The sequence below is a fragment of the Adiantum capillus-veneris genome, chromosome 11 (genome assembly GCF_014529385.1).
Source record: "Adiantum capillus-veneris isolate H3 chromosome 11, ASM1452938v2, whole genome shotgun sequence".
NCBI classification, from domain to species: domain Eukaryota; kingdom Viridiplantae; phylum Streptophyta; class Polypodiopsida; order Polypodiales; family Pteridaceae; genus Adiantum; species Adiantum capillus-veneris.
The window spans coordinates 41,973,297-41,986,945 of NC_140941.1; the positions used below are offsets into that span (position 1 = coordinate 41,973,297).

Below are 13,649 nucleotides of genomic sequence, written 5' to 3' on the forward strand. Positions count from 1 at the left end.
AGGTGGTTGGAGGTAAAGGGAGACTTGACCGACTTCCAAATGGAGGAGGTGAGGAAGGCCAGAATTCTGTCAAGAGAAACCTATCTCCAACCGAAGGAAGATAACCAAGCGCACTTCTTCAGATTCCTCAAAGTAAAGAGAAATTGGGACATAGTTCACTCGCTCATCGATGGGGAAGGTCATGAGGTAAAAGACCCATATAAAATGGCACATATGATGTTTGATCACCTGTAACAGATCATCAAGCACCCTGAAGCCCAGTCTCCATATGTGGATGAAGCCAAAACTACTCTCCTTGGAAGTGTTAAAAAAAAAATAGTCTCAATCTCCGACGCCAACCTCCTAGTAAGGGAGTTTATAGAGGAGGAATGCTCGCTCGCGCTACACTCCTTGGGTAAAGAGAGATATGCTAGGTGGGACGGGATGACGACTGAGGTCTTTAAAGAATACTGGGACGACCTAAAGTCTCTGATTAAATTCATGGCTAACCAAGCCCTCGTTGAGGGTGTGTTGGACTCAAGCATTAAAAGGGGCCTCCTCAAACCTATCCCGAAGCAAGTGTGGTGATCTCAACTGAAACATTGGCTCCGCATAACCATGATTTCGGTAGCCTGCAAGATCATCGCAAAAACGATTTCCTCAGGCTCTCTCCCCTCCTAGACCAAGTGTTCACTCCCCACCAGAATGGATTTCTCAAGGGAAGGTCAATATATGATAATATTTTTGCAGCAATGGTCGGCATTGAGTATGCCACCTTCACCAAGCAAGAGTGTCTTGCTCCAAGTAGATCTGGACAAAGCCTATGACTGGATTATGTGGTCATTTACTGAAGATTTCATGAAATCTGTGGGCTTTGGGCCTTGGATGTGTCGGCTAATGAGCACTCTAGGTACAGGTATTCATTCAAAGCTCCTCTTCAATGAAAGAATTGCAGGAGCATTTAAGGTCAAGAGGTCCATCAAACAAGGGTTCCTCTGATGTTTTCCGTGGGGTCTCATACCTTGGTGACAATGCTTGGCGATAGTACTACGAGAGGGGAGATTCAAGGACTCTCTCTACATGAAAACAACCAACTTCTTGTTAATTTGTTTGCAGACAACTCATTAGTCTTTCTTAAAGCCTACCCCCTGGTTATTCGAAAGGCTTTGGAGATATTGCATATGTATGCCATAGCATCAGGATCAAAGTGCAGTATTGAAAAATCAAGATTGATCTCTCTTACGGAGAGCGACTCATTTGACCCTCTATGGGGAATTTGTACTGAAAGGGAAAATCTTTTGTCACTTGGGAGCCCCACTGGTGATAGACGTAGCAGACAAGGAAAAATTCACGTGGGTCATGGAGAAGTTAAGATGCAAGATGCGTAGATGGGAGTACATGCTCCTTCCCTTCTCGAGTAGAGTGAAAGTGATCAACTCATTCCTCCTCCCATACATAGCTTTCAATGGTCCACTACTCAAGTTTTCCAAAAGTAATTGGAAAGAGTTCCTTAAACCGGTGAAAAGATTTTTATGGAAGAACAATACAAAAGACAGGACAACCTAGTAGTGGGCTAGCTGGGAAATAGTTGCGACACAACCTCTTAATAGATGTTGCAAAGCATTCTTTGATACCAAGATTAGAAGATTCTTATAAACCCTTGTTCAACAAACTTAGGAGTGGTCTAATTCTATTTTGTGTGTGTGTGTGTGTGTGTGCGCGCGTGTATCAAGAGAGAGAGAGAGAGAGAGAGAGAGAGAGAGAGAGAGATGTTTGGGCCAACTGTGCGACTATGGCAGTAATAACCGATGGAAAAGTACAGACCAAATGTCTCTCCAGTTCAACCTCCATGGGATGGAAAGTGTACTGATTAGCAGAGTTCTTGAAAAGATTGATAGCTAGGGTCTGCCTGGGTTTGAGTCCGGATTTGAGTGGAAAGCATTGTGTTGAGGACACACAATATTTTAAGCCTCGAACAAAAGAAGTATAGCACTCACTTATGGTGATGGTGGACTAGTTCTCTCAATTGAACAAACAGTGGGGCATGAGTTGGTCAGAATCAAGATGGGTGGTGGGTCATTAAGAACACCCGGTGCCCGCACTGGCCGCAAGATATGAAGATCTTCCTTTGAAAGGTGCTTTGTGGAGATATACGGATTGGGGTGAAGATCCTGGCCAGAGGGATTGGTCCTGATAGATGCTCTCGATGCAGAATGTCTAGCGAAGGCCTTTCCCATCTCTTCAAGGAATGCTCAGTGATCAGTGGCCTGGCGGGAAAGATTTGCAAATGGATCCGAAGGACTTGGAAGATAGGGTTTTTTAAGAATGACTTTTTTTGGAAGGGAAGGTGCACAAGAGCCAGGAGCTGCTTATTGCAACATAATTCGTCAGATTATGCTACTTCAAACAGGCCTAGAAAGCTAGGAAAAACCAGGCTTTTGATATCACCTTGGAAATTGCCATGTTCACAGAGATAATGCAAGAGAGCATGGGGGAAATCTTGGCCATTGAAAAATGGAGAATCATTGAGGAATGGAATAGGATAATTGGCCTTGTGTATCAAGGATAAGGGGGTCGGTCGCTAGGGGTGGCTCCCCAGATACCCTATGTGATTATGGTCTCTCGATGATGTCATGGCTTGACACGAGCATGACGATTTTTTGGGATGATCAATATAATTCACTCACAATTGTAAGTTTTGGCCAAAAAAAAAAAGAGGCTTGTGGAAGTGGCTCTTTGAGTATAAATACTAAATGTTGGAAAGATACATTTTCCGATGTTTTAACAATTGTCCCCATTGCTCTAGTTCAATGTTGCAGTATTGGTATTTGTGATCAAGGATTTAGTTCTTACACGTAGATAAAAACTAGATGGCATAATAGAATGAAAACTGAAAGTTTGGAGTTATTAATAATGTCCCTGTATTTTTGGGAAACAGGTGAATTAACTAGAATCTGGATGGATGCTTTGGTGGTTGAAGGAAAAAATGAAAAGTATGTGGGGAGTGCCAGGGCATGTGGAGGGCAGGGAGAGGACTTAGGAGGGAGAGGGATTTTTAACGTCATAGGAAACTATCCCAAGAGACCTTCAAGATCTAGCCGAGGAGGAGACAGTTGTCGGACGTCACACACACGCGCACACACACACAGACAATTTTTTTCTTGGGAAAATTACCAAAATACCCCTCTAATTTGTGGAAATTCCCAAAATACCCCTCAAATTTCAAAAATTACCAAAATACCCTTGCATCTATTTTGGTTGGTCTGTTCAAGATTTTCTAATCTTTATTCCTTTTTGACAATTTAGATCTGTTTTTGAGTGCTTAGCATGTAATTTGTCACGAAGTACCTTGCAAAAACGGCAATAAGGTCTAAAAATAATGAAGAAATTCATCTGCAAAGCCTACTTAACATACCCAAATTCTAGTTTTAGCATCTTGTATTGATAGACCATTAGTCTTCTTATGAAAAGCTACAAATTTTTTCATCTTTCAAGAAATTTAATCTCACGACCAGGGGTACTTTGGGAATTTTGGAAAAATTGAAGGGCATTTTGGGAATTTGTGACAAAATAATGGGGGTGTTTTCGGCATTTTTGAAATTTGAGGGGTATTTTGGGAATTTCCGCAAATTAGAGGGGTATTTTGGTAATTTTCCCTTTTTTCTTTAGTGTCGCGATGATCCAGCGAGGTGCTACGTTTTTGAAATGGAACTGCCATTTTTCTCTTTCTAGCATCGTTGAGGATGGGTTGCTCAAATGAGGAGGCGCAAGGGATGGCCAGCCGAGCAGAGAGGGCATGTGCTTGGCCATTGATACAGGTGAGCATGGGAAGGTGTTAGCAGAAGTGCAAGATAGTGGAGGTAGAACCAGGTGAGGTAGACCAGTCACATTGGCAACATTGGAGCAGGGTAAAAGATGTGGGGGGCATCCAAAGGCACTATGGGTGGGGAGAGGACATGAGAGTAGTGTGAAGGTGGTGTCGTGATGGGCGGCAGTGACGGGAGCAAGGAGGCTTGTGTGTCCTTCCGCAGACGAGTTCAGAGCACGCAGCGATGCCGACTAGATAAACTGGAGGAATCAAAGGATGGTAGTAAACGTGCAAGGAGAGTTGGATACTATGGACGACGCTCATCTCCAGGCGAGGGGGGGTGTGGTGGTTTAAGTTTTTTTTAAGTGGCTAAAATTGCAAAATCCTAGCTGAATTGGGAGCTTGCCTTGAAAAATTTAGTGTCAATACTTTAAATACCCGCAACACTTTAGGGTAAGGACCTGCAGATGCTTGAAATACCGGCAAGTTTTAGTGTAAATACCGGCAAATGCTGACCTGCAAGTGATGAGAGTTTTAAGTTTGCCCTTTTTTCACCGGCTAGAAAAATGTTTTTGGCAAGCCAGTACTGACCTGCAAACATTGAGGAGTGCTTGGTTCCAAGATTGTACACGATTTTGTGCTTCAAGTGTGATGAAGAAGCCTTCGTTCAAGGGTGTTGGAAAGGGAGGTTATAACAAGACAGGAGCGGCAGCATTTCTCGGTAAACACTGCTGGGCTAACCAATCACTCTCCTCAACATCAGAAGTTGTACTCATCAAGCATCAGATACTCATCCATTTGGAATGTCCACATTGTTGTGTATTATTTGGCAGCCCAATGATGCAAGAGGCTGTGCAAGCACGACATTGGACGTCGCATTGAACATCAAACCTCGGATCACTACAAACCCTCCAAATTGTGTTGTGCCAAATTTGCCCGATTAAATTGCTGATTACTACACTAGGATTGGATATCATTGATGGATATAAAATTCTTCTAAGAGGACGTCCAGAGTGGTCGTTAGTGCCTTCATTCAGAATTTCTGATGGAGATGCTATTGCTGCTCATGAAATGGATAAGTTGAATGTCCCAATTTACCGCACATACAAACTCGCTGCCTCCTGGATTCTTGACCAATCCAGATACATCTTTCAGAAAGCAAGAAGAAAATTTTCTGTTAGCCATGATTCCCTTTCACCAAACTGCATCTGGTTAAGAATGATAAAGCTGATGAAATCTGCAGTGCTTGTGGCGATGGAGGAGACTTGGTGTTGTGAGATTACTGTCCTTCAACATACCTTGCTGAGTGTGTAGATCTACACGCATGCATATCACAATAAAGACCAATTGGTCTCTAGAGAACAGTGTCAGATTTATAAAATTATATCTTTTTTGTTCACAAATTAAACCTAAAAAAAATTTACTGCTGCTTTGGTTGTTTTTGTGCGTCTTGTGAAGATTTTTTTTTTGCAAAGAGGAGATTGCAGCCTGCCAGTCACCTGCAAACAATGTGAAAAGAAATGTAAGAGCCTTGAGTTTGCATGTTTTCGCTGTCGGTCCTTCCTTCTGAAGCAAACATGACAACAGACGTGCCTGTTACTGCTGCTGAGGAAGCACCTTCCACGGTAGAAGAAACTGCCCTTCCTGAGCCACAGCTTGATGGTAAACAACTCTGCATCTGTAAAGAATCCTTGCGATGGACATCACAGCTCAAAGAGCCCGCAAATTGTTCCCTTTCTGTATATTGTGTGGATAAATTGATTGAACTGTCAAAAGTCTCGTGTTTGTAGTATCTGTCCTTTGCTGAGTTTATATGCTAAACTTATGTTACAAAGCAATCAATCATGTGCAGACATTTAAGGGTTATAAAAATTAAAACGCTGCAAATGATGGTGATACAAGAAGCACAAAGGAGTTAACTCAATTGTTATAGAGATTTACAAACAAGAAAGCGTAAATAGGAGCATGATAAGTCCTTTCAACTAAGAACCATTCAAGCATTATTAAGGGTTTAAGCATTGCCTTGCTTCTTATGGTCAAAAGTGACTCAAATTTGCTGTCTTCATCACATCTGGGGTCGGCCACACTTTTAATCTGTAAAAAGAATATTGGCACACTCAGATGCCATAACATTTGAGCAATTTGTTGGCAAAGCATCTTTAATTATTCTCTGCCAACGTGCCTACAGTGATGTAATGTTTTGAGGATTGAAAAGATTGAAAGCCCTCTTGCAGAACCCCCTAGTGATGATGCTACTAGATGCTAGAGTCCAAAACTGACTCGTGTTTTGGCCAAATTTAAAAGAGTCCGTCTCACTGCTCGAAAAAAACCAATCCCTTGCCATTTTTTTTAGGGGCAAAGCACTCCAGACAACTGGGATTAATGCCAAAATCTGGGGTATTTGCCAGTGTTTACAACCGCAATGCCAAAATCTAGGGTATTTGCGAGGATTTATTTTTAAAATGCCCAATTTTTAAACTTGAAAATCAAGGTCCAATGGAATTACAACCAGGATTTTCCATTTTCGCCCACATCTTGTCATTCAAAGTTTCATCACCCATGATGTACATGCTAAGTCCCCCACAATCACGAGCCAAAAATCTAACCACAGCTGCCCAGTTCTACGGGCTCCAGATCGATCCTGAACTCAAAGACAGAAGGGAGGTTTGATTTCACTGCTAGCGATCAACTCCAGCATGATAGAAACCTCCGCAGCAGTGGCATCAACAAGGACTCGCCAAGACTGGACTCAACAAGCAAAAAGCTGGTGATTGGTAGAGACTTTACAAGGTTAACCCAACCGCCAAGAAGTATGACTTCCTTTATGAATTTCTGTGGGTAACAAACTTGAAATTTCTGTTGGCTGCAATTTCAAGTTTGTAGACCAAGACCACTCACTTTTGGTGACAAATTTTTCCCTTGCTCGTATTGAACTTGTGGATGGTTTCGCATTGAATAAGGTCAACCCGCTAAAATCGGACATCAAACATGCTCTGCACTAAAGATGATTTGACAGCCAAAGCGATGGAGCTCATCTTCACTCCTTCAACTTTCCTTCAAGCTAGCAAGCAAAAGACGCAAAAGAGGTGGTGACTCAAGGTAGTGAACGATAAGTTCGTCCCAAAGTATTTGGTACATGGAAGGAAGAAGGGAACACATGTCGATGCACATTTCCATCTATACAATGCTTTAATAAGATCAATTTGCATATGGGATAACAGTGCTAGCAAGTTTAGGTGTTGGGCAATGAAATACTTGTGAGTACTCCTGTACTTCCACCTGACTACACTAGACTACAAAGAGATGCATTCGTGGTATTTATCATTCCTAGCACCTGCACAAAATTGACCGGAACTCTCTCATGAACAAGAACACTAACTTACAAGCTCATGCGTTTCACTGGAACTCAAATAAATCACAGGTACTAACCATGATGACCAAACTCTGAAATGAGAACTTAAGCATCCTACCTTGCAAGAAACATTTTAGTGCAGTTAAATGCCTTCTGCAAAGCCACCCTGCTTTTACCCCTAGATGGCAATTACTCAAGACAAAGGCGGTGGACAGAAATGATCAAGCTCATAAACCCAGTTAAAGATATGGAGGAAAGCCTGTATCATACTCGTATTCTAACCTTATGCTAAAGATCATCATACCAAAAACACAACCTATCTTAAAATAAACTATATGTCCTCTCTTGATCGTATCGTTTTGGAAATCATAAAGAATAATCATGAAAATGACAAGTGCATAAAAGGATACCTTGATAGAGAAAATCCTTCTGAAGTAGTTTTCCCGCAGAGATACACAGTCACCCTCCACACATACAAATTTGTTTGTCCACCCAACTCGAGCCTGATAAGCATCACTTCTTCACAACCAGTAAGTCGATGGTATAACAGCAAGAAAAAACATGCAAAACATGGAGAAAACCCAAGTATTCACTGCCCTCAGGAAGATGGATGGAATCAATTAGTACAGACCTGTTTCAAATGGCATGTCCTAAACAGCTTGTTCACAAAGACCTGATTTTGTAAAGAACTGACTTAGAAAGAAATTCCTTCCTCAAATTTCTCCAGAAAACTTAAAGAGCCACATTCAATGTCAGCCTCAATACATTGCACCCTGTCATACAAAGGGTATATATCCAAGTTTCCGGAGATGGCAAGTGCAACAGAGCTACAGAGCAGCCTGCCTCTACGAAATATTTTTTTCTACCTCTGATTCCTTCATGAGACATATTAACACAAGCAATATGGCCGCCTACACTGGTTTCCTTGGAATGCAGTCAATTAGATTCACAAAGAACCGCAAAAAATTTTACATAATACAATGGATCAAATTATGACATTTACGGGGAAAAAACACGGTGGCCACAAGTTATCTGTGTGGAATAAGTTAATGGCAGTGTTCTGGACTGTTTTTCTGGTGTCAATGGGTCCAGTATGGGATTACAAAGCATCAGGCTCTTTCGGCTCTTCAATCTCCCTTCCAACAACAACAAATCACCGAATGCCACAATTCAGCACAGCTCAATGCATCACTAACCGAGCCACAAAAGGCCCTGCTTTCATTTGCCCGGATTGCACAGAATTTGGTGAACAGAGAAAAGTGTGAGCGCCGAAAAGACGCAGAGTAAGAGGAGGACAGCACCTGCGTAGCTCAAAATCCACACACTGCAAAAGTGTGAGAAACTACTGCAGACATTATCGATACTGCCCCTGCCAGATGACTCGGCTTCTGTATACGGACCTTTGAGCTCCGGTTGGCCCTTTCGCACATCAAAGGACACCCCTTCTTGCTTCAAATTTTCAATGCTCCTGCGCAAAGATACATAATGGGCTCTCTCCAGACGATGCTGTTCTGTAAGCTCTGAAATCTCCTTGAGCTTTTGCAGGCAAGCGCCAAATGCAGCGAGGGATGTGAGAAGACAGAGGAAGAAGGGGAGTATCCAGTTATGGCATCTCAGCTGATTGGCTTGGGCAACAGCAGTGAGGACAACCCCCTGAAAGACAAAAAAGAGCCCCAGGATTTGATAGAGATCGGAGCGTGCACTGCTGCAATTTGCCTGCTTGCGGACAAGATGGCGCTCGCTTGATTCGTACTGCTTGGTCCAGTCTTCCAAGGTGACCCGATGCTCATGGTTTTCGCTTGTGAAAATGGAAGGCAAATTGGAGCTTCTCTTCTCGAAGACAATGCCATCATCGTCATGATCATCACCAATGAAACTGCTCATCTGAAGCACGTTTGGAAGGACCGGAGAGGAGGCAGAAGAAGGGCCTGCATAACAGCACGCCATAGCTGATGAGGAGACATGCGGTCGGGCGGCCCTTTAAAGACTGTCAAGGAGCAAGCTTTGAAATCGGACTCGAAATCGGACTCGATCCGCGACGACTTCGAGCTGACCTCCGCGTTTTGAGCTCACGACGGATCCACGATTCCACACTGAGGGGCCAACTTGAGCATAGTTCCGTAACATACACCCGTGCGCCGTAGCACTATTTGACAGGGGTCTTAAATGCCTCAGGGCGGTAGGATCGATGGCGGATGGTGAAGCGCACGGATTTCAAGACCGGGGAAGGGTGTAGAACAAGGTGAAGACTTCACGATGGCCTCAAGAAGGCATCATTTTTTTCTCTAATAAATGATTATTAGAACACATTTGACATGTTAATGGACCTTGTGTTCATGAAAAATGTATCTCAGCTTAATATTGTACCGTTTCAATTTCAAAAATGTCAATTGAGAGTAAGGGGAAAAGGAGAATTTTTGTCCCAAAATAGAAGAAAATAATATAAAACTTAAAAAATAAATCAAAATGTTAAAAATTCCTCTTAACAAATTCAAGAAAATGAGTTTTATATGTCTGAAAAAAATTATATTTCTTGAACACTTTAATGGAGAGAGATGAGAGAGAGAGAGACACACACACATGTTCATTTTCATAATGAAAATATTCAAATGAATATAGCAAGGCATGAAATGACTTGAAAAGTCACCTAGAAAAGTTAATGTGAGGGTGACCATTTGATGGTGAAAAAATTGCATGTTTTTCTCTACCACTTTCCTATGGCCTTCTTGGCCAAAAAAGTAGGGTTTAGAGATTTGAATTCGTCACCTCATTGATAAGAGCTTGATGAGCTAACCACGCTCATTGATAAGAGCTTGATGAGCTAACCACGCAGGTGCGTGAGGGTTCTTAAAACCCATGTAAATTCACAGGTTTATAAAGTTAGCTTTTGTTTACCCCTCCTATATCTTTGTTTACTGTTCATGCCCTTGTTTACCTTTTCCCATCGGATATACGTATGCGTCTCTATTTACGTGCTTGGGCTTCCCTGTCGTCGATCCCACTGTCTAGACTTCATTCAATATCTCGTGTCGAATAGTTGTTGAGGCGGTGCAACCTATAATCCCTCCCTCGTTTATGAACATATTAGTTGAAAACTTCATCAGGGTCATGCGTAGCGTGGTTTGAAGTAGTTGCAAACACATAGAGATCACCTACGGGATACGTAGCGCTGGGGGCAACTGTGGTAGCTAGTGGAAATGTAGCAAGAAAGCGAGGTGGGGCACAAAGCGTACATGAGAGTTCATAGCATTGCCCACTCTCACCGTACCACATTGCTCGTCCTTGCACTACGGCACCTTTGCATAAAAGTTACAACCTCAAGGGTCGATTGGGAAAACGGCAGGCATCTAGTTGTAGATGGATAAGCAACGGAGACTCGAACCAAGTGAACGAGTCTAGATAGGGTCAATTTTAGTGTTAATAAGAAGATATAGTGACGCTTAAAAAGAAATCGCGGAAGAAAATCATGACTCGAGACACAAATAATGGCTAAAATTGAATTGAAACAAGATATTAACACTTAATTGATGCTAGCAACAACCAATAGATGCTTCCAATTTGTGATATCTGAAAACCTTGTTACAAATCGGTTGTATACGCCATCATCTGTATGCCTTTTAATCTGCAAACCCCTAATCAAAAATCCCCAACCCGATGAAAGCAATATGTAATCGCCTCGCAAAGAAACCTCGCTAAGAAACCACCCTGTACGGTTAACATGTTGTTGAATTTCCAAGATTACCATTTATAAAAAAAACGCTTTTTTCCCTTCATCGTAACCTTCCCTTGCCCTTTTCTCCTCTTGAATTTCTACTTGTGCCTAAATTCTACTTGTGCCTGATTACCGAGAGAGAAAGAGAGAGTCCACAAGCCCAAATTTCCCTCTCTTCTCTTTCCACCCATGTTCTTTGGAGGAGGTGTTTTCTTACAAGGCCCCTTTTTTTGTGTGGGTTGAGCTATGTTTTGAGAGGGGTGTGTTCTAAGGGGGGTTTTCCACCAAGCCTTGTTTAGATGCCTGTCAACATCGTGGGGAGAGGCCCTCCTCCACCCACACTAGGAGGTATGATCCCTTTTTATTTTTATTTTTAGGGGGCACTAGGCCCCCTAAGGGGTCCTACTGCCCTTCAATTTTAAGGTGCTCCAAGACATCATTGATTAAGCATGTGCATGAGGATGCTATGTAGTTTTGCAAGTGCTCTCTCACCAATCGCCATAACTTTGGGCGTTCAAAACCATTGTTACAGAATGCTTGGATGAGATTTTTGATGTCTTTTGCGGCTTCTAATGGGTATGTGTTACAAAGTAGAATGGGTTTCAGTTGGGGGAGAATTACTTTGTGGGCCCATTCTGTAGGTCTATTACTTGACCTTTGGAGATATTTGATAGGTTTGTAAGGTAGGCCATCCTCTTTTTTGGAGAGTTTTTTTATTAATTGGTTATCAGTGATGGTTAGTCTGAGATTGAGAAATTTGGCTTGGGTGTCAGTATTACTTTCAATGCTTAGGCACTCATGGTATATGGTGTGGTCATTTATGAACTGTAGAGGGTCCTCTGAGTTAATGATGAGGAGGTCGTCAAAGTATCTATAAGGCGTGCCAAATTTTGCCAAGATAGATTTTGGATTAGTTGAGTTAAGGGTTTTCGCAAGCTAATCATAATCTAGAGCATGAAGGTAGAGATTGCATCATAGGGGGGAGCATGCTAATCCCATGGGTATGCCATTGATATGCCTATACACACAGTTTTAATGTTGGATAAACATGTGGTTGATGAGCAGTGTGTTAAGTTCAATCACTTGTTGAAGTGAGAACGAGAGGCCTTATTTGTAGGGGAATGCAGACCATGTTCCTTCGGTACATGAAGAAGGGAGTCTTTTCAATGATAGAGAGAGATAGAGAGAGAGAGAGAGAGCGTGTTACCACCAAGCGACCACCTTTTATGTAGCCATGGGCCGGGCTTGTCAGACCCGCTAGTAGTGTATTATGTTATTGGCCGAGCTTGTGGGTCAGGTAGGAATGGTTAAGAGTGATCGCCGATGAGAGGCGCACTCTAAAACTGGAACCTATAATGTTTGGGTAAGATTGGCTAAGTGTGGGCGCCCAAATGTGAATGGGCAAGCCCATATAAAAGTCAATCTAAACGTAAAATACCTCATTCTCTCATTTGTGCAATGCAAGAAGAGTGCTCTTGCTCCATCTCCTTCTCTGTTTCCTTTGTGTACTATAGTGTGTGTGTGTGTGTGTGTGTGTGTGTGTGTGTGTGTGTGTGTGTGTGTGTGTGTGTGTGTGTGTGTTTTAAGAGAGAGAGAGAGAGAGAGAGAGAGAGAGAGTGATCGAGCATTGCGGCGGCACGACGATGGTGAGGCGGTTGAGCATGGCGCAGCGACAGCTCCCTCTTCTTCGCGGCGAGGAATCCTCCACAACAGCAAGCGTAGAGCGGTGAGTGACACACCATTGTCATCTTTGAGCTTACTAGTTTAGGCTAGTTGCGTGCTTGGAGCCATCTGTGGCTCGCACACAATGTTAGGCAAGTCCCTTGCTTCGATAAGTATGGCAGAAGCCCACATTTTTGGCGCCGCTGTCGGAGAATCGCCCTGCACTAAGCTCAAGAGGCACTCTGTGCTTCTTCTGTGAGTGTTTGTGTTAGGAAGGAAGAGGAAGAAGAAGAAGTTATTTTCTGCAAGTTTTTATTTCCTACATAATCTCTGTTTTTTTCCAATGTCGGCTTGCACATAATCTTTTTCATAGTTAGTAGTCAGTGTGTTAGTAGCGAATGAGTAATTAGATAAGACAGTTAGCTTGTTTTTTGCCAATGTCTGCTTGCACACAGTCTTTACATAGTTAGTGGATAGCTTGTTTTCTACCAATGTCTGCTTTTACACAGTTTTTTTTTATTTGCACAGTTAATAGTTAGTGCATTAGCTACTAAATGAGTAAGCAGTTAGCAGAGTAGGTAGCTTCACTGTCAGTTAGTAGTTAAGCTTAGTTAGCAAAGTAGTTAGCTGTAGAGGAGATAAGGTTAGGTTAGTCAAGAGAGTAGGTAAAGGTTTAGTGTGTGTGTGTGGCCCAAAAAGGCCGCTGAAACCGTGCGCGGCTATCGCCTGACTTAAAAATAAAAAAATAAAAAAATAATTTAAAAGAGCACTTGGGATATTTGGGACCAAAAAAAATTTAGGAAACTAAAATAAAAAGTAGTTGATCAAGATATTGTAAAGACCGCATTTTGCAACACATTTGGTCTTTATGAATACATTGTCATGCCTTTTGGCTTGACCAATGCACCAGCCACATTCAACCGCTTGATGGAGAAGTTGTTCAGGCCTCATCGAACCTTCACTGGAGTGTTCTTTGATGATATTATCATCTACTCTAATTCATTATACGAACACAAGCAACACCTCCAGGTAATATTTCAAGTTTTAAGAGAGAATAAACTTTATGTTAATCGAAAGAAAAGTGAATTTTTCTTGCAAGAGATTCAGTATTTAGGTCACATTATCTCTCAAGATGG

General features: G+C 42.3%; 1 protein-coding gene across 1 annotated transcript; it reads right to left on the bottom strand.

The window, feature by feature from the left end:
• Window positions 1–8,059: 8,059 nt before the first annotated feature.
• LOC147447155 (uncharacterized) lies at window positions 8,060–9,198 on the bottom strand. The gene has a single exon (XM_086523038.1). It carries the CDS (start codon window positions 9,084–9,086, stop codon window positions 8,358–8,360), a length of 729 nt encoding a protein of 242 aa, XP_086379164.1. The 5' UTR covers window positions 9,087–9,198; the 3' UTR covers window positions 8,060–8,357.
• Window positions 9,199–13,649: the final 4,451 nt, after the last annotated feature.

Excerpts from the sequence above, each read along its gene's own strand:
- LOC147447155 (XM_086523038.1), bottom strand. The coding sequence starts at position 9,086 with ATGGCGTGCTGTTATGCAGGCCCTTCTTCTGCCTCCTCTCCGGTCCTT.